The sequence below is a fragment of the Fundulus heteroclitus genome, chromosome 5, assembly GCF_011125445.2.
Source record: "Fundulus heteroclitus isolate FHET01 chromosome 5, MU-UCD_Fhet_4.1, whole genome shotgun sequence".
NCBI classification, from domain to species: domain Eukaryota; kingdom Metazoa; phylum Chordata; class Actinopteri; order Cyprinodontiformes; family Fundulidae; genus Fundulus; species Fundulus heteroclitus.
In genome coordinates this window covers 9,514,294-9,534,959 of record NC_046365.1, presented here as the reverse complement: position 1 = coordinate 9,534,959, position 20,666 = coordinate 9,514,294, and the positions used below count along the sequence as shown (strand labels likewise).

General features: G+C 40.4%; 1 protein-coding gene across 1 annotated transcript; it reads left to right on the top strand.

Annotated features, from left to right (window-relative positions):
* The first annotated feature begins 1,171 nt into the window (after positions 1-1,171).
* Positions 1,172-9,568, top strand: LOC105936695 (endoplasmic reticulum resident protein 27). The gene is made up of 7 exons (XM_012877651.3): positions 1,172-1,311; positions 3,274-3,359; positions 5,055-5,192; positions 5,289-5,405; positions 6,673-6,798; positions 6,980-7,177; positions 9,446-9,568. Exons 1-7 carry the CDS (start codon positions 1,254-1,256, stop codon positions 9,485-9,487), a joined length of 765 nt encoding a protein of 254 aa, XP_012733105.3. The 5' UTR covers positions 1,172-1,253; the 3' UTR covers positions 9,488-9,568.
* Positions 9,569-20,666: the final 11,098 nt, after the last annotated feature.

The following is a 20,666-nucleotide window of genomic DNA, read 5'->3' as shown; positions in this document are numbered from 1 at the left end:
AAACAAAATGATTAGTATTATACTTCAAGTAGCAGAACGGAATCGATTTTGCATATCACTTTATAATGCTTGGAATATAATATAATATAATAAATTAAACATAGTAATCCATACTTCAAGAAGGGTTAATAGTGTCTTTAACTAAAACAAATTTCCTGTGTGACTGGGGAGAAAAACATGGCATTGTTCAGCATGAAGTTAAATAACTAGGATATGTTTCCATCATGTGGTGAAAGTAGAAAACTACACTTTGGTTAAACTTCACAGGTTACACAAGCATCCTTAGAGGCTGCTTTCAAACCATCCTGTATTCTCTGACCATACTTAAAGTGAGACAGTTAAGGAATGTGAACGTGTGAACACATTAAAGCATTAAAGACTAGTGGGACTGACCATATGATCTTTGTCTCCCTCATCCTTATATTACGGTCCCAGAACACACACTGCAAAAATGGATCTAAAAATAAGTACAATGTTATTAAAGTTAGTGTATTTGTCCTTGATTTGAGCAGGTAAATAAGATTATCTGCCAATGGAATGAGTATTTACTCCTAAAATAAGATAATTAGACATCCTGCACTTGAAATAAGATATATAATAAGATGATGGAGATGAGTTGTTCCTATTTTAAGTGCAAAAATCTCATTCCATTGGCAAATAATTTTTTTACCTGCTCAGATCAAGGACAAATACACTAACTTTAAGAACATTTTACTTATTTTTAGATCCATTTTTGCAGTGCACACACACAGTTGTTTTAAATACTTACTGAGGACCATGCCTTGACTTCTATTGACTTCCATTTACTTTCAGCCCTTTCTATGGCCTAACCCTGACCCCCACCCTAACCTTTACCAGTATATATCTGACACTAACCTAAGCCTAATTGGCAATTATCCTAAATCTAACCCCTTGCCCACCAAAAAAATGGTCCTTACGTTACATCAAAGTCCTCACTTTGGTGATAAAATATGAAAAATATGTTCTCCCTCAGCTGCAAGTACAAGTACACACACACGTGTCTCCTGTGGCACAGTGACACGTAGTCTAAAACTGCTGATTGTCCAACGTCTGAAGAACACCTGGCTGATTCCCACATAGCTTCCAATCACAACGCAGCGAGGCTGCTGCAGTCCCTGCCATGTGGCAGCCGTCACAGATAGACACAGAACGGAGCAGCCCCAGAGTGTGCTGGGCTTGCCCTGGTTGGCCTTCTCTTTACCTTCCTCCCTGTGAGTTAAATCGCTCCAAACATGCTGCTCACTCTGTGTATGACCCTCCTGCTGTCCTCTGTCATTGCCACAGAAAAAGGTAAATTGCATTAGATCTTCTCTGTGTTTCTCTCTGCTTCTTCTCTGTAGTGTTGCCACTCACACTGAATAGTTTAGTGCTGCCTTTGCAGCAGTAGGCTGTTTGGGATCACTCCTACGGACATCTCAGTAAGTACGTTTGGCTGAAACACTAATCTGACCATTTGAAGGGTCGGCATCTTTGGCCTGACCAAAGAGGTTTCACTAATAGTTCCATTCTGTTACTTCATCAAATATCTCTATAGATATAGCTGTAGATATATAGATGTAGATATAGATATGTATATGTTTAATAGCTCCGCAGTTTTAAACTGCTGTAAAATAACAGGCTTAAGTTTAATCAGAACTACATGTTCTAGATAAGTACTGAGATTGTGTCCAGATTAATTCACTTACTGATGATGTTATGGACATAATTGGTGAAGATTCTAAGTCATCCAAGTCATGATCATTGCAAAAAAAAGGTTAAAAAACAAAACAACTGGACTTTTTTCTGAAGTTTGAAGACGTTCGTGAAGTTCCAAGCTTTATATTTTTGAGCAATAATATAAAGCTTGGAACTCCACATTACTCCAGACATTTGAATTGAGAAAGCTTTCTGGATGGGAAGCGAAAACGTCTTCAAACTTCGGAAAAAAAGTCCAGTTGTTTTGTTTTTTAACCTTGAATAATTCTGGACATAACAGTGTCTCAAATGAATTTTTCATGTCGGCGACAGAAGTTCGGTCCCCACCAGAGTACGGGGAAACTTGCATCTTCCTCTTGGCGACAGTGTTTCAAGGCTAATGTTAGCATGTGTATTCTCCTTTATTCTATATTCTTGTTGCAGTTCTAGTTATGTGTGGAGAAAACTTTCAGAAAAAGTTATTCCCCTGCTTTAAATACGTAGTGCTTTGCTTCAAACATATTAATATAACTAGAGTAGCGTTTCAGCTGCTCACTGTTCACTTCTCCCAGGACAGCAGGTGATATCTGAGTGAGCGCAGAGCAGCACATGGTGCCACAGACCGGACGCTACAGCAGCTAGTCCCGTCTCTCTTTCAATGAGCATCACTGGAATGGTCAAAACACACTTAAATTGTTGTGGGAAACATTTTTCCTGAAGAAGGCCACAAGCCGAAACGCGTTGGTCTGTCAATAAAATGTGCTCCAGAACCTTCAAGTGTTGCTGAAGTTTTTATCGACCAGTTCCTTTATGCTCTTCATGCACCTTGAAGGTTGGTGAAGTTGTGCCAGAAACGTTTGGAACATTTTTCTATCAACAACAATGATTGGCATGCCGAACAGTTTTTTTTTTTCAAGCAGGTGCACATAAAACAGGCAGAGATTTTCAAACAGCTTGCTGGTTATGCAGTAGGCAGGGCTGGGTGATATAAAATCTCTGATTTTATTATACCAAATCTGATTCATCAATCAAATTCATGCTGTTACCAAAACAATTTCTGCTTTCAGGACAAATATGGTGCAAAGTTTAAATGCAGCTCAAGGAGTGTAAAAAAAAAATATTTTAATAAAAATCCTGATTTTCCAAAACTTTAATCTTCATAAATTGCAACTTTGAATGAATCGATGAATTAGATTTATTGCCCAGCCCTAGCAGTAGGTATGAAATCACAGACGATACAAAAATCAACATATAACAGTGGTTTGGGTTTGTCAGGGACTCCACCAATCATTTAAAAATGCCTTGATTGTAATTGAATCCCAGATTGGAATTTTGTGGTTAAATTTGATTAATTAAATATTTAAATAAAATGTTTTTACATGCACACTTAATTCAGGAGGCTAAACATGATAAACACTTGGTCAGTTTGTGTCAGTGTGAGCAGAACTGGGTCTTTGTCCGGTCTTATTGCTGGTAGCATCACTAGGAGTCTCGCTCAACGGTTTTGAAATGGAAAGCAGAGCCACAACGTCTGTGCAGGGTTGTTGATGCAGTCAATCACATGTCTTTGTTTCGCAGAGAGTGGCCTTCCAAGGCTCGACGATGCAAAAGCTGTTAAGGCCTTCATCGACTCCGCTGAAGTGGTGGTCATCGGATTCCTGGAGGTCAGAGAAGTTAATTATGCTGTCAGAAGCCATCTAATCAGAAAATGAGAGTCGTCCTCTTTATAATCTGATCTCCAAACAATCTGAAAACTTTTAGGTGCATTTATATTTACCTCCTTAACTCTAATAAGACTAAACGAAGCCCAGGCAGTCAACTGGCCTTAGAAATCACCTACTCAGCTAAGAGAGTCCAGCTATGTGTAATTTAACCTCAGTATAAATCCAGCTGGTCTGTGAAGGCCTCAGAACCTGGATAGAGAACGTTAATGAAGAAACACCATCACCAAGATGAAGGAACACAGCAGACAGGTCTGGGAGAAAGTTGTGGAGAAGATTGAAACAGTAAACAATGCGTCAGGCTTTGAAGACCCAACTATAGTTAAGACCCCGGATGAGTGGTAGACCAGGTTCCTGATATATGGACGTTCATATGGTATGAATGGAGATCTTCAACGCAGCTGACCTCAGCTTGATTCCTGACCCTGGACCATATACATCATGTCATGGCATGCTGTGCCTTCTTTCTCTGCCCTTCGTCCTGTCTAGCTACTAATGAATAGATGGCACCAGTGCCACGTCATCAACCGTGTGATAACTGCCCCTCCCCACTGCACACCTACCACGTCATGGTACTAATCCTGGTGATGTACGTACATCCTGGCAATCAAGGACCAAAACCGGTTGGAGCCTCCCGAAGACTTAAGACCGAGGTGAGAGTTCACCTTCCAGCAGGACATTGACTCTGAACATACACCCAGAGCTACAAGGGTTGGGTTAGATCAAAGTGTGGAGATGTGGTGGAGTGGCCCAGTCAAAGTCCAGACAAAATGCATCTGAAAATCTGTTGCAAAATTTGAAAGGTGATGTTCACAGATGCTCTTCATCCAGTCGTACTTAGACTAAGCTACGTATTTTACAAAGAATGGGCTAAAAGTTGGTCACTCATCATCTTGGCATCAACATAGCAAGATATGATTATACAAATTGACGCAGGACAAGCGTAACGTCTTAAAAGCAATAATCCTTTAACCTGATCGGTATAATCCTCCTGTCACGAACAGATTTTGAGGAATGTCACCACACCTTTGGCAGAGTAGAAGCGGTGGCCTTCTGTCCCAACCTCTTTGGCCAGACTCTGCATTCGGGGGAAGATGGCAGGCCCGACAGGAAATATACAAAGACTTGTGGGATTGGCTCTGTGGACTTTCATGTCCGCAGCCGCGAGTGCAGGGAGAAGGCTCACGAGGAGGAGAGCGGAGGAGCAAGAGCATCTGAGGATAGAACGGAGCTGAATGCTGGAAGCAACATGAGACCAAAATATTGGAGCAGTGACTCACAGAGAATAATCACACGGAGGCTTCAAAATGAAAAATCAGATTGCCAGAACTCATAAAACAGAATCTCAAAAATAGCGATGATTCATCACTCTTTGAGGCACCCTCCATTTTTCTCTTTTACTTTTCCATTTCTTTTCCCACCAACAGTCCCCGGTGTTCCCTGCAACCACAGACAGTCTTGGTCAGGTTACATAAGATTTATATAAGAATGATTACAATTTCATGGAAGCGGATCAGTAGTAGTGGCCAAGAAGGAGCCCAAATATGTCATTAAGACATAGTTTTGAAGGAATGAGAATAGATAGAGTGATATGAAACAGTTGAAAACTATCTTGTGCTTTTTTCCCTTATTTTTTAGAGCGAGGAGAGTCTTGGCTATAAGGAACTTCTGGCAGCTTCCCAGAAAATCGTCGCTGTCCCTGCAGCTATGTGCACTGAGAAGGAGGTGTGGACTGATTTCAGCATCTCTTCAGAAACCATCACCCTCTTCAGAAAAGTACTTCACACAGTCTAAAGGTTTTTCGTAGGTCTTTATTATTAGGGGTACGGTAGGTTTTGTGAGAGAGGTGATGATAAATGTCCTGTGATCCAGGCAGATAACCATCAGGAGAACCTGGTTCTTGCTGAGGCCAAGAAGTTAGATGCCGATGGGCTCGTGAACTTTATCTCCATCAACGAGCTCCGATACATCACAGAGTACAACCAAGTGGTGAGTAGGGTTGTTCCAATAAAAAATTTACAACTCAGCACCAATACTAAGAAAATGGTGAATAGATTGTACTTGTACAGCACTTTATCAAGTCAGACGACTCCAAAGCGCTTTACAATCAGTCATTGACCCATTCACACCGTGACGGTGGTGAGCTATGTTAGTAGCCACAGCTGCCCTGAGGCAGACTGACAGAAGTGAGGCTGTCATACATCGGCGCCACCGGACCCTCTGACCACCACCAGCAGGCAATGCAGGTGAAGTGTGTTGCCCAAGGACACAACAACTAAGACAGTTGGAGCGGGGGATCGAGCCGGCAACCTGCCAGTTACAGGACAAACTGTTTATTTTGTTAATTAACCCAAAACCAATACGCAGAATGCCATTCAGTCTCACTTCCAGAAAAAAAATGTCACTTCCCTCTAAGTAAACATAGTAGACAACACACTAAAACCCTTAAAACGAATGTTAACATCCTTTTACCGGTACCGGTATGTGCTTTTAATTTAGCTGCGCTATTATTTTGTAATATTAATTCTATTGCTTGTTTAAGTGTGCATCTGTGTGCTTCTGCTTACCTGTCGGTTTGCTGCTGATACACTGAACTATTTCCTCCAAGTGATGAATAAGGGATTATTCTAATCTGAAACTGCTTTTTTCACCGGGTAAACATGGATGTGGTCAATACAAAAAGTATTTTCTTCACAGTGTAGACTAGGATCCGTCCAAATGTATTCAGCCGCAGCCTTATTCAATTTTGTAGTAATTTTACATAATATTTCTCATTGCCATGAGTTCTGGCTAGTTTCTGCTGTAATCGTCGGCTTTAGTCTGGGCTTAAACATTTGTCAACGCATAGCGTGCTCATTTTATTTACATTTACCACATTAGCCACCAATTCTTGTTCAACTAAACCACGAGTAATGGAGAGTGCCCTGCTGGTTATTCCTATTCTTCGCCATTTCATACCCAATGAAGTTGACAGCTAATAGACAGTTTTCTACATTCATTTGTGCGTTTTGCATCGCATCATTAAGCATTGCTCTGTGTTGGCCTGTGACCTAAAATCCCAATAACACACAGCAGAGTTTGTGATTGTAATGTGATAAAACATGGAAAAGCTTAATGTGCACAAATAGTTTTTGAGGCGCTGCAGTAGATCTGGTCAAGTTAGAAGTCTGAAAAACCAATGGATTTCAAGTGGAAATAGCATGTCTGCCATCTCTTGTCTCGGGGTTTTTATTTGCTTCTATTTTCATTTTCCTAGACAGCCGTGGGCCTGTTCAACTCAGAGGTGAAGACACACCTTGTGCTCTTTGCCAACAGGGGGAGTAAAGGCTACAAGGAGCTCAAGGAGCGACTGGGAGCTCTGGCTCCCGAGTTCAGTGGCAAGGTGAAGAGATTCCCAAAACAAATTCTCCTGGTGAAATATAGATTCAGTTCAAACTTTAACTCGCCTACCTATTTGGCCAGTTATAGCACAAGTAGACTCCCAGTTATTTCTTTTTTTTGGTAGTCTGTCCTAGAAAAAATAACTGATCATGTCGTAATGTAATCAAACCTCTGTGTTGCAGCTCTTATTCGTGCTCATTAATGGAGGCGTAAAGTCCAATTTCAAGTCACTCAACTACTTTGGCCTGAAGTCAACAGACCTGCCTCGAGTTGGGATATATGATGGGGATTCTGACATGAAGTGGCTCCTACCTGAAGGAGAGATCTCCACAGAGCGTGTGCGGGACTTCTGTCAGTCTTTCTTACATGGGGAGCTGAAGGTGAGCCGTTATCATATATTGGTCTCTTGCTGTGTTACCGTCACATTTTATGGATAGGTTCTAACTGTGGGAATACAATAACATTTATATCACACATAAGGAAGATTAAAAACAACAAAATAAAAAGACACCCAGCTCAATGCCTGCTTAATACCAACCCACTTGGTAACACGTTAGTACAATCGACTGCTCAAACATTCAAGTCATCAAAATGTGAATATATCGTTGTTTTTTTTTTTTTGTTTTTTTAAATGTGAAGAGACAGAGAGCAGTGATACTTCTGGGGTGGATAGTTTGGAGGTAAAATTCACCCTCTACAAGGTCAGATTTCTTACTGCTTATTACTTTATAGAACAACATCGCTGAAAGCTCCAGTGTGTTAGATTTTCACACTGGCCCGCCATGTAGTGCTGCACTAAATGAATTACAAAGACTTCGCCGTAACAGCTACTATGGAAGCCTCTATTAGCTATTAGCTACTAGCTACTAGCTAATAGCTAATAGCTAATAGCAATAGCTAATAGCTAATAGCTAATAGCTATGGTCATCATGTGAAATGGTTTTTGGAACTGTTGCCAAGTCATTGTAAATTGCGTGAATCGTGTTTTTTTTTGGGCTCATTTCTGAGCATGCAGTCGCTTATTTGGGGGTCTAAAATAATTATTAACCTTATTTACCATAAAAGGTAGCTGTTTAAACCAGTTGTGAAACTGAGTTAGACTAGCCACCAGTAAATGTTAACAAACTTAATTTATAATTGCAATTGGAATCACTAATCATGAACCACAAGAAAAGGAAAATGTCTCTATGTATCTGTGTTATCTGTGAGACAATTCAATCACTGATATACGAATAACCACAGATGACCACAGATGACCGCACTTAAGCCAGCTGTCTACCAGCTTTTATTGTAAGGCTGCTAATTGAAATAGAAAACTCTCTTATACACTTCTGTTGTCTTTGTGAAAGGAAACAAGTAAAACTGTAATGCTCACAGAGTCTGGAGACCAGATAATTCACCTGACACAGAAATTATTTATTGAATGAGCTGGTGTAGCTGGAACAGGAACTGACAGGAATGAACTCTGGAACCACTGTGGGGGAGAGAACAGGGTTTAGTGGCCGACAACGACTAAGTGCGATAGTGAGAACACTGAATAAAAGCCACTAACCTTCGCAGAAGCAATCTCTATCAATGAACGTTGGATGGTTGACTCATTGAAAAGGCGTTCAGGAATCTGGCATTTACACACCAGAATAAAAATAAAAAGGTAACAGGTCATTCTAATCCTTTTTTTTAACATAATGACTTCAATTGCTGTATGAGCTGTTGGCCTTCAGTAACTGTGGCCCTAATTTAGTCAGATAGTCCTGATATAGAACAAGAACTTGGTGAGAGTGGAAGAGGAGAAGTACAGAGGAATCACTCCCATTTAACAGGAAGAAAGTTACAGTAAAAACCAGGCTGTCATAAATCAGGCATGAGCCACAACCAGTTAATTCAATTTTTATTCAAATAAAGGCTCTCTCTATATGAATAATATCAGAATTCATCACATTAAAGTCTAATAAACTTCAGGGTGAGGCATTAGGTACAGTACAATAGTGAGGGCAACATTGCTTCCTTTTAATCTTCATATTCAAGAAAAGAATTGTGTATATCTCGGTGTGTTTTGTGGGATTTTATGTCGCCTAACTAAGGCGTGGATCAGAACGATAGGGGTAAATCTCTTCCAGCTTAGCTGAAAGGTGAGCCGCCACCCCAGTGCACATAGCTCCATGCATCCTTATTAGCGCTGACCAGATTCCCTGTCCCACCTGGAGCAAAGTATCATGTCAGCATGATGCTGCCACCACCACGTTTCACTGTGTGGAGGATAAAAGGGTTTGTTAGGATGACGTGCAGTGATCATAGCACCTTTCACTACGTGTGTGTGTGTACAGCAAAGGCTTTTATTTGTAAAAAACATCGGAAAATCAGATATGTCTGATAATCTGGACCGGTCTTTCAAGTGAAAACTGTTCAAATCCATTTCAAGTTGGGATTGATGTCTAAAAGTATAAGGAGTTTTTATACTGCTGCTAGGCATTGTGTGGAATATTCCTGACCTTATATCCCTCAGCTAAAGCTACTTTTTCTTTTGTTTAGAGATATACATATATGCTTCAGAAATTGTAAATTAAAAAGCACACCTCTGTATTGTTCTCATAGTACTTTTTTCTTCTGTAATTCACTCAGAAAATGTTTTTTTTTTTCTTTTATTTCAGAACGTGAAGCAGGCTGGAGAAGAGCCCAAAACAGAGCTGTAAAACTCACCACTACTGTAACTGATTTATCAAAGATCTAAATAAAAAAAAAAAAAAAAAACACATATATGAAAAACAGAACATCTGACTCTCCTGGCATGCAATTTTCTTTCTTTAACGCAGGTAATGTGGTAAAAAAAAACAAAAAAAAAAAAAACAATCCTGTTTACATTCACCTGTTTGCTGGTGCATGTCAGGTTCTGTCTGTTTACACGAGTTGCGAGCCAGTCTGTGGTCGGGTTAGACAGCCACAGGTCACTGGCCACAAGTCGCACTGATGTGGTGGGGTTTGATATTCTGTCTGCAAATGTTAGCGTCCAAACCACAACACACCAACCTCAGGGAGACTGACAGAAAGCAGACTGGGCAGACGGAAATGGAAGAAGTCAAGGCAGAGTTGTTATTGCTAGTTATATTGATACTTTATAGCAAAGGATGCAAAAAATAAAATAAAAAAATAGGCAAAACACAAACCGAGTCAACATCCAAATCCTCATTAAAAATACTAAGAAGCCACATTTGTAGCAAATACACACATTCAAGAACTGGGGCATCTAAATTAAAATCAACTCTATATCTGACTTGAGAACATATGTGGCTGTCTAAAAAGAGATTAAAAGTATGATTATTTTTGCTGTAAAAGCCGTGGAAGCCCAGTAAAAGAACAACAGATGGGCCGTAGACATCAAGAGAGAAGAAAAGTTTGGGCTTGTCCCAAAAATATTCTGTCAAGCAAGATGGGAATTTCAAGGCCCAGACTGGGATCGGTATAATTAGTGGTGCTGCGCTGCCAAGCGGATACATCCGGCGGAATCGGGGAAGCCTGGCAGGTGATGGTTTCTCAGAGACCAGATGGAAATATGCAGTAAGCAACGCCTGCCGTCCGAGTTTGTTTGTGGCTGCGAGTGAGACAGCTGACAGAGAAGACGAATGTAAAGCTGAGCGAGGTCAAAGGGAACAGATTTGATGCTGTGGTTTTGGTTTTATGGCATCTGAAGGCAAAGCAAAACTGTTCCCATGTTTTTAGTTTATGTACGCTTTGGGCAATAAAACAACACCACAAATTATTGCATTTTAAAAACATTTTATTTAATTATTTATTTATTTATTTATGTTGCTACAATGACATCCCCCTCTTAACATCTGTTTTTTTTTTGGGCCACCCTTAAGTGAGTCACACAATTAAACAAATGATAATATCAAACAAAGATAACTGAAGTAAACACAAACTACAGTTTTCAAATGATGATTTTGTTCATTAGGAGAAAAAAGCCAATCAAACCAACATGGTCCTATGTGAAAATGTGATTGCCACTTAAACCTAATAATAGTTTTCGCCACCTTCAAATACAACTACCATCAAGTGTTGAAGGATTTTAGCCCACTCTGCTTTGCAAAAGTGTTCTGATTTAGCCCTATTTGATTTGAGGGTTTTGAGCACAAATAGCATTTTTAAGGTCTTTGAATAGACCATCCCTGGATCATCACACCAGTGTTTGACACATAGTATGGTTTATTTTGCTGACATCTATATGCCAATGTAATGGGATGCACTCCTTTCGGGGCCCAGAAAGAATCTGTGTTCCATTGATGAAGTCTTCTTCCATGATGCTTGTGCTTAACTCAGGGTTGATTGGACGCTGAGCTTAGTTACCTGATTGATGCCACCTGTTTTGAAGCCAAAAACACGGGGGCTTCATCCAAGCACCCTTAATAATAGCTCGTAGGTCCTGTTCCTTTACAGGGTCAACAGTAAGAAGGAAAGGAGCTTCGGACTGCTTGAATTCAGGCGGCCTTTAACCCTGACATCACTATGTGAAGGAAACAGGGTTGCGAGTCAAATCAGGCCTGCAGCTTTCCAAAAATGAACTACAAAGTGCACAATCTCTTCTTTCCGGACATTTACGTTAATTTCCATGAGGGGGCTGTGCTGATACATCATGTCACTCAAAGGATACCTAAAGGGATAGTGCTGGTAGGGGATGACGCAGGGTTCCTAGGCAAAACTAGCCATGACAGGGAGCATACAGGCTAATTTTCCTACTGACTGCACTATTCGGACAGCACTCATCATGGCGACCACTGACATATTTCCAGTCCTTGCTTTATGAGGGTATTCAGACTGAGCCTGAGTATGACAGAGTTTAGTACAACTAAAGTAGAAACAATGTGATGGGGCTTACAGTTACCTTTAAATGGGTTCCACCACATTATGGAGTTAAGGGGAATGAAATGGCACATACGATAGCCAAGGGGAGCATCAAACATTCATTAGTTAATATGAATGTTAAGTTTAGTAAAACAGAAATAAAGAGTATAGTAAGACAAAAAATGAAAGAGGTGGCAAAAATAATGGGAAGAAGCATGGAAAGGACAGAGGTTTTATAAAGTCCAAAGAACAATAGGAGAGATGATTAAAAAAACAGGAAGAAATTAGTTGGCAAAATGCTTTGTCCCATAATGTTTTGGCCAAGTTTTACACAGAAATAGGTAAATCATTTTAGCGACCCGTGAATAGCTTGGCTGGGTGTCACTACTGTGTGAATAACAACCGTACCACCGTGAGCGTAGTGTTCCCAGTCTGAGAGTGAAGCCGTAGCAAGCATATTTGAAACCGTAACATCAACGAGGGGAAATATAACAATGTAGAATTACATTTTTTAAAATCCTTTGAGCTGAACAAACCATGACACACTGAGATGGGAATATTGAAGTTTAAAAGTGTAAAATCTCTGTTCATAAGAGATATTTACTGCTGAGGGAATGCAGTGTTGGCTTCCAATCAGAAGATATAAATACATTTTAAGGTGAAATTAAATCAATCAAAATGATGTCTGAATTGTTTCTACTTGTGATTGTTATCTTTTCTGGCATAAACCACTTGTGGGATGATCTATAAAAGAAATCTGAATGCTTTGTGCTGACAGAGAGACAATTCATGGCACAGGATCTATTCCATAGTTTGTTTTTCCAGTGGACTTCCAAGGGCCATAGAAAAATAGAAAACGATCACCGCCTGTAGCCGAGCACCACAGGAGAAACTAACCCAAAGCAGAAAAGCCCCAGACGTTTTATTTCCTGACTCTTCAGGGACATTATAGCAATTGTTTTCTACAGCTTTGTCCCCCCCACACACACTGAAATGCATCCACAAAAATGGACACTGAACCAGACATTGAAATTACACAGCGTACAGTCCAAAACAAATCACGGACACCAGGAATAACGGCAGGCTGCGATACAATACGGACACCGAGGTCACTCTGCAGCGGAATGAGTCCCTTCCCATGTGACCAATGAACAGACCAGGGGTCCTCAAGGATATTTATATATGAAGCATAAATGGTTGGTGATCTTTACAAGGGAAGTAGAGTTCAAGCCAATTTTGCAAACTCCAAATATTTATTTTTATCAAAAAAAAACAGCTAAGGCCACACTTGAACCATATTATACAAACCAAAAAGCTGCAGCCAAAGCCGCATGCATAACGCTTTGCATCCAACACGTGGGGGTTGCCTAAATATACCTCCATATACGCTGAAATACCTCAAGCAAGGCCGTGTGTTGGGCCACCAATTTGTGTTTGTAAGCCGTGGCCGTGCTCTGGATCTTACCAGGACCCGGGCCGAGTAGCGTCCCAAAATAGTGACTGACTGCGGTTTGAGACGGACTGTGTAGCACTCTAATTAAGCTCTGTCGCATAATGAGGCTGACTGCTGTTCCATGTCACTCGATTAGTAGCTTGCGGTCAACTCAGGCTATAGTTTGGGGTTTGTGGAGGTGGGGGATCACATCTGGGACAAAGAGTGTAGCAACACAACAGTGACGGGACAAGGAGAAACCTTGTTGTGAAAGACGTAGCATTCCATCGACGTCTCCCTGATTAGAATCCAATTACTTAAGGGTAATCTTTAGGGTATTTTATGGAAATATTGTAACACATTTTAGGGTTGTTTTTGTGCAATATTTATAACTTTTTATAAAAGATTATATAATTGTTACAGATACATTTGCAATTGTGCATGAAAATGCTAATTTGCAACAAAAATAAGGAATGTGTGCAAAGCGAATCCCAGAAATCGTAAAGGTGGTTTAACAGATGTAGTGTTATGCCTGTAAGCATACACAGTATATTGCAAAAGTCACTAAATCACATGAACCAATTCACCTTTTGTCTCCCTTTGTAACTGCACATTTCAATGGATTTTACTGGGATTTTAAGTGAGGGGGCAACCGAGTAGTAGATCATTTTGAAATGGAAGAAATTATTCACTATGTTCGTAACCTTTTAACAAGTAATTGGTGTACATTTTGTATGTTACCCATATGGAAAACCCTAAATGAAATCTACTAAAATGACTTCAGTGTTCACCTGTTTAGTAAATAGAATCCACCAGTGTTTAATTTCACCTCAGTATGAATGCAGCTGTTCTGTAAAGGCCTCAGGGGTTTGTTATAGAACATTAGTAAACAAACAGCATCATGAAGACCAAGAAACACAGCGGGATTAAGTACGGAAACAAAATCCACAGCTCTAAACATCTCAATCCAATGATCAAAATTTAGAACAAAAAGAATAAACTGCAAACTTACTAAACCATGACCATTCACCTAAAGTGACAGGCAAGGAGAGTATTACATGGAAAATGAGCCAATAGACCCATGGTAACTTTGGAGTTACCATGGGTCTGGAGTTCCCCTGTAACAGGAAGGAAACCTCCATCAGAACCAGGCTCAGTGTGAAGGGGGCCATCTGCCTCGACCGACTGGGGGTTAGAGAAGACAGAGCAGAGACTCAAAAAAAGCACAGAAGCCCACATTGATCCTGGAATCCTTTCTATGTTATATGATAATGGGAGATAATCTGCCCCTGGATCATGTCACAGCTAACAGAACACCAGACTAGGTGTACCTACTATGAAGAGAAAAGAGAGAGAGAGAGAACACAAATTTAAAAGTTGAAATAACAACAAACGATACAAATTGGGGAACAGTAGGAGAACTCAGTAGAGTGAGAAAAATAGACCCTGATGTCCTCTGGCAGCCTAAGCCTATAGCAGCATAACTATAGAGGTAGCTCAGGGTAACATAAGCCACTCTAACTATAAGCTTTGTCAAAAAGGAAAGTTTTAAGATTAGTCTTAAAAGTAGACAGGGTGTCTGCCTCACGGACCAAAACTGGGAGTTGGTTCCACAGGAGAGGAGCCTGATAGCTAAAGGATCTGCCTCCCATTCTACTTTTAGAGACTCCTAGGAACCACCAGCAGACCTGCAGTCTGAGAGCGAAGTGCTCTGTTAGGAACATACGGGGTAATCAGAGCTCTGATATATGATGGAGCTTGATTATTAAGGGCTTTATACGTTAGAAGAAGAATTTTAAATTCTATTCTTGATTTAACAGGAAGCCCAATGAAGGGAAGCTAAAATTGGAGAAATATGATCCCTCTGGTTGATTTTCATCAGAACTCTTGCCGCAGCATTTTGGATCAGCTGAAGACTTTGAACTGCATTTTGTGGACTTCCTGATAGTAAAGAATTACAATAGTCCAGCCTTGAAGTAACAAATGCATGGACTAGGTAGATGGATTAAGTAGAATATTTCTAATTTGTAACCTGAATGGTCAGTATTCATGCTAACTTGCTAGTAGCCATGGCTATGACCATCACAGGCTCCGAGGTACCCTCTCCAGCTGACTGGAGTGTACTTTGGTTTCTTTGTCATTGAGTGACGCTACTTGGACTTTGGGACTTTATTCCTGGCATTCAACCCTGCCCGCTGGAGATCCTTTAATCCATTTTCCCAAGGCTTTTCTATTTCCTCCAATTTTTATTGCAAATACTCAAGAACCGACTTCTTCCTCAATGAAGAGCTATTAAATTGGGTTAATTCCAGTAATTATCACAGCATTGTGATCTAAGATCATGGTCCTACTTTAATGCTATAGTTGGTGATCCTGCTAAGAAACACTTTTTGTTACACTGAGTAAAATCATCCTTCCATCCAGAAAGTAGTTTATACATTATGTATTAATAAAAATGAGGTTGAAAAAAATATTTATCCATTGGAGCTGTGGGAGCCCTTTGGAGCTGCATCCGAAGGGCATGGATTTGTCAAAGTTTTGTTCCTGCACTCATCCATAGACGTCATATACTCACCTCCCTCTGTCCCTCAAGTTCCATCTATCTATTGGTTTTCACTCATGTCAATCATTCTGACAGGCTCATGTAATGTGTCCGTGCTCTTTCCTTCTGAGTTTCTGCTTGCTGGCTGCGCATGTATTCAGATGTAATTCTGGTGTTTATGTATCTGGTTAGCTTAGCGGCTAGGTTAGCGGTTAGCTGTTCATTGGACCTAAATGAGGGGAAAACTGAGTACATTGTATTCTGCCCCAAACCACATTTCCATGCCCCTAATTTTGACTCTTCTACCATTAAGTTCACAAGCAGGCTATAACTGTGCTCAGAGCAAGCTTTTTCAGATAAGGCCCTTGTCAAAAGTGAAGCCTTTTCTATTATTACTATTCAGATTTCTCTCCAATGCTCCTAAACATGCCCATATCACCCCCATTTCATCATCTCTCCACTGAAGTCCAGTACACGTTAGGATAGACTTTAAGGTCCTGGTGTTTGTATTCAAAACTATCAATGGCCTTGTGATGATCTCGGCACTGGCATTGGCACTGATCTGTCCCATCAGTTCACCTGCTCATCTCCACCGTGTCTGCAATTAGTCCTCATTGGTTCCATCTGTTTTCACCTCCTTATAATCCCTGTGCAGATCAGATGCCAGTGCCAGATTGTCTCAAGCAAATCGAATGAGCATTCCAGCGTTCTCTTCCCTGCCTGTCTGCCTGTTTCCTGACCCCTGTGTTTCTTCTGAGCCCACCCGTGAACGAACCTGGACCTGGACTCTCCTGAATTACGCCCCTGGAAAAGCCCCTATCGGATCCCTGCCAGTTCGCCCGCTAACGGACCTCCACTCCCGGACCTCCACTCCCGGATCAGTCCGCTTGGTTTTCTGCCGGCTCTCCAGACTCAGCTACCCCAACTTCAGGTTAGTGGATAAGTCCTACACATTGCTACCGTGAACCAACCACTGTTAACTAACCTGTTGTCTCTGCCTCAGGGGTTAACCACACTAAGTGCGAGCTACTGCTTGTGGAGAGGGCGAGTCCACTTCCTGCTTGTAAATAAAAACATTGAAAACGCCACTGACCTGTGTCGGTTGAAATCAGAGTCCTGCTTCTGCATATTACAGGCCTTGCTTTAATTTACTTGACAGAGCTTTTAAGTTTGCCATCATGTCAAGGCTTTCTGAGCCTTGTCTTTGGAAATCTAGAAGTCCCAAAGGCAAGATATGTAAAAATGGAGGCATGATTAAACTGTTGTTGTTTTTAACATTTCCTGAGCGCCTTGCCAACAGAACTGCAATCTATTACTGTGCTACAAGTTTTGAGATCACAGCTACAAGCAGGCATGGGATGCTCAGTTATTGTTTAGGTGTAGCTCTTTTTTTAATCTTTTAATCGCGATACTAAGTATCTTATGTTTTTTTCTCATTTGTTCCAACTTGTTCCATTACTCCAGACATGCAAAGCACTTTGAGCACCATTCGAATTGTTGGAAAATGCTATATAAGTTTTCATTGACTGATTGATCGATCGATCGATCGATCGGTTGATTGATTGGTAATCTTTATAACAAATCTTAAATTAGAGATAGATTGCCCCTGACCCTGTCTGAAGCTAATATCTCTCTTCCGTTAGAAAAAAAGACAAGGATCCCCTTATTACAGGCCTATTTCTTTCTTAAATGTGGATCAGAAAATTCTTGCGAAGATCCTAGCCACACTATTACAGCAAGTCCTTCCTGTTGTGATACAATCTGATCAGACTGGTTTCATGGCCAGAAGGAGCTAATTTTTCAATGCAAGACTTTTCTAATATCACTAATATCAGTGGGTCACCTGACCCTCGGGTACTGGAAGTGATATTTACCTGTATGTAGAAAATGCTCGACAAAGCTGAGGGACAATATTTGTATCAAATTCATATCATATTTATGTATCATATTAATCAAAAATTCTTGTCAACTGATTTTATTGCATGGATCAGATTGCTCTATGACTCTCCCACTGCTTGTGTCCTAATGAATGTTTAGAGCAGGGGTCCTCACTGTCCTCACTCTCCCTTCTTATTCCCATTAAAAGTGGTACCATTCGCTATCTGGCTTCAGCAGGCCAGAGTGGAGGGCATCACCAAAAATGGCATTACCTATAAACCTTTAGGCAGATAATTTGCTGCAGTATGTATCAAACCCAGTTTTGTCTATTCCAGTTATTCATAGACATACTAACTCAGTTTGGCAAATACTCAGATGATAGATTAAATTTGATAAAAGTGGACTTCTCCAGGCAATCACCTGTCCTGGAGCTTGGCAACATCCCTCTTCCTGTGCAGGATAGTTTCAGAAGGATTTTGATATTTGGGAGGTTTTATGTCTCCCTCCTTCCATGACCTCTTTTATTGAAATTCTCTGCCCTGGTTGAGAAGTGTGAGCAGGACATGACTCCCTGGTCTTCTCCCCCCCTTTCCTTGACTGGCAGATAAATTTTAAGAGGACTACCATCTTCATTAGATCAGTTCTAACTGTTCCAACATATTACAATATTTATTAAAAGATATGTTTTTCCCCAACTAGATCAGATGGTATCCTCTTTTATGTGGTCTGGCAGGCTTCCCTGCATTAGCAAAACTGTTCTGCAACTCCCTAATGAGCTGGGAGGTCTTGCATTACCAAATTTCACTCAATCTTACAACAACATCAACAAGCTCTGCTGCCGGCTCAACGGTAGTGCTGAAAAATGCCCCTCCTGGGCCCGGATAGGGCTGCAATCCTCAAAGTTCTTGCTACAGTCTGTTATCTGTGCAACATTTCCTCTTTAGATCCATAACATTTAACAAAACCCTATGGTCACCAAGTCCTTGAAAATTTTGATTCAGTTTCGTTAACACCACTGTTTGCAAGAACCCTCCGCTGTAGCTTCAGCTTTAAAAAAAAAAACTTTGTTCCCACCATCCAGCTTTGATCCAATCTTCTGTAGGGGAGAACGGGGTGAGTTGTGCCACCCCCTGTTTCTAGGTAACTATAAAAGAAATATGACCACATATTTTTTTGAAGTGTCAGCCATTTCACTCATCCTGCAAAGAAGAGAACGTCATTGCATGCGAGTTTAGAATTGGGGGCAATTGAAGTGAAGTGTGTCCTTTAAATCTAAAGAGATGGCACCAAAACGAGTTGCTCTCAGACGCATCTCAGAACAGGGGTAAAAGAGGGAGGATGTAGAGCTACGACAATGAGAAATTCAGACTAAAGCATTGCAGTTCCACCATAGACCATAATTAAATAATTTACATGGGAAAGGGAAGAATTATGAAACATTATATGTCCCCTTTAAGAAAACTGACCTTTGAGGAGCTCTTGTGTCACAATAGGCTTGTAGAAGATTGCCTGTTGATGTTGCAATGTAACTTTAAATAAACCTTAAAATAGTAATAATTACTGAGTAATTTTATACTGAACTTGTCTATGCCTTTATATGGAATCACAGTTTCTGGGATTAAAATATCCTTATTTTACTTCAATAATCAATGGCATAATTTATTCTCTCCAAAGGTACAACTTGGGGGGACTGGGGGCAAGTTGCAACACAAGACAACTTTTTCTCAGAAAGCTATGTTTCTTACTTTCTATATTTCAGATCCAGTGATTGTTCCCAGGAATGCACCACATCCTGAAATATATGTACATGCTTGTACGTAGTTGGAAGAATTACTGTCATGGTCTCGCTTTAAAGTCAGTTTACGTAAAAACTGGCACAACTCACCCAACTTTCCCCTACCAGGTGAGAAATGGGCCTACTACAGATAAAGCACCTTTACAAAGAAAACACTTTCAATGACTTCACAGAGCTTCTAACTAGATTTGGGCTGCCCAAAACTCTTTTGGCCTGTTTCCTTCAAGTCAGACACTTGGTTAAATCCCAATCACCCACCGACTCAAAACAAAACCAACTTACAAATGAACTCAGGACAACGAACACCAGGCATGGAGAAAATAATGCAGCCAGAGGGAGCATAGAATTAACAAATCTACAGGAAGCAGAAAATCAAATGGAAGAAACCAGCGGGGAACAAAGTGAACCAGACGGAATATATACTGAGGACAAATGACCAGCAAAAGAAGCGCTAATCAGGAGGGATGAGGAACAGCTAAACTAACGAGACCAGAGGAGCTGAGGTGAGGAGTTTAATGAACAGCGACTGAAGGGAAACACATGGAATTAATCTAAAAGGAAATAGTATTAATTGTCAATTGACCTAAAATAGGAGCAACTAGAAAACAAATCAGAAACAATCAAAAACACAAACATACAAAATTAATAAAAAAAATAGTATAATAAAACCCAGGAAACACAACAGCAAAAATACTGTCCAAACACAAAACAAAATTGAAATAAAAACAAACAAAATGCCAACAAATAAAAAAGAAAAAACATCCAAATAAATGTTTTAAATAAATACTAAATAATCTGGGAAGATAAACAATGCAAGTCATCTCTCTATTACCAGTTTTTTTGTTTCCTATCTTGGACAGAAATAGCAATATCACCATGTGCATTAAGCGTAGGGTTCAAGCTGTCCCATAGTCAAAGATTTTATCTGCAGAATAAACTGGGATATGTGCACACCTTTAATAAAAAAATGCAGATTCTAAGAAAGAAAATAATAATAACAGTTGTTTAATATTTCCTGATCTATTTCACTAAATCCCCACCAAAATGCATTTAAGTTTATGCCTGCAGCATGGCAAAACGTAAAAAAAAAAAAAAAAGTCCCAGTGAAGACTTTTACAAGGCATTTCAGATGTACAAGTCCTGCCATGTAGTCTGCAAACAGGCAAATGAAAGGAATGCTTGTGGCTGCATGAGTTTTGCGATTCAGTGCCAGGGGTTGCGTGGGTGTTTGTTGGAGCTTCCATGACAAGTGGAAGCTGGAACGTTGATATTTTGATTCTCCAGCCAATCAGAGACTTCTGTTTTAGTGTGTGGGTCTGCTCCGACTATAGAGCTGGACTACAGTATATATTGACCTCGACTTTGGGTACAGAAACAGTCAAAGAC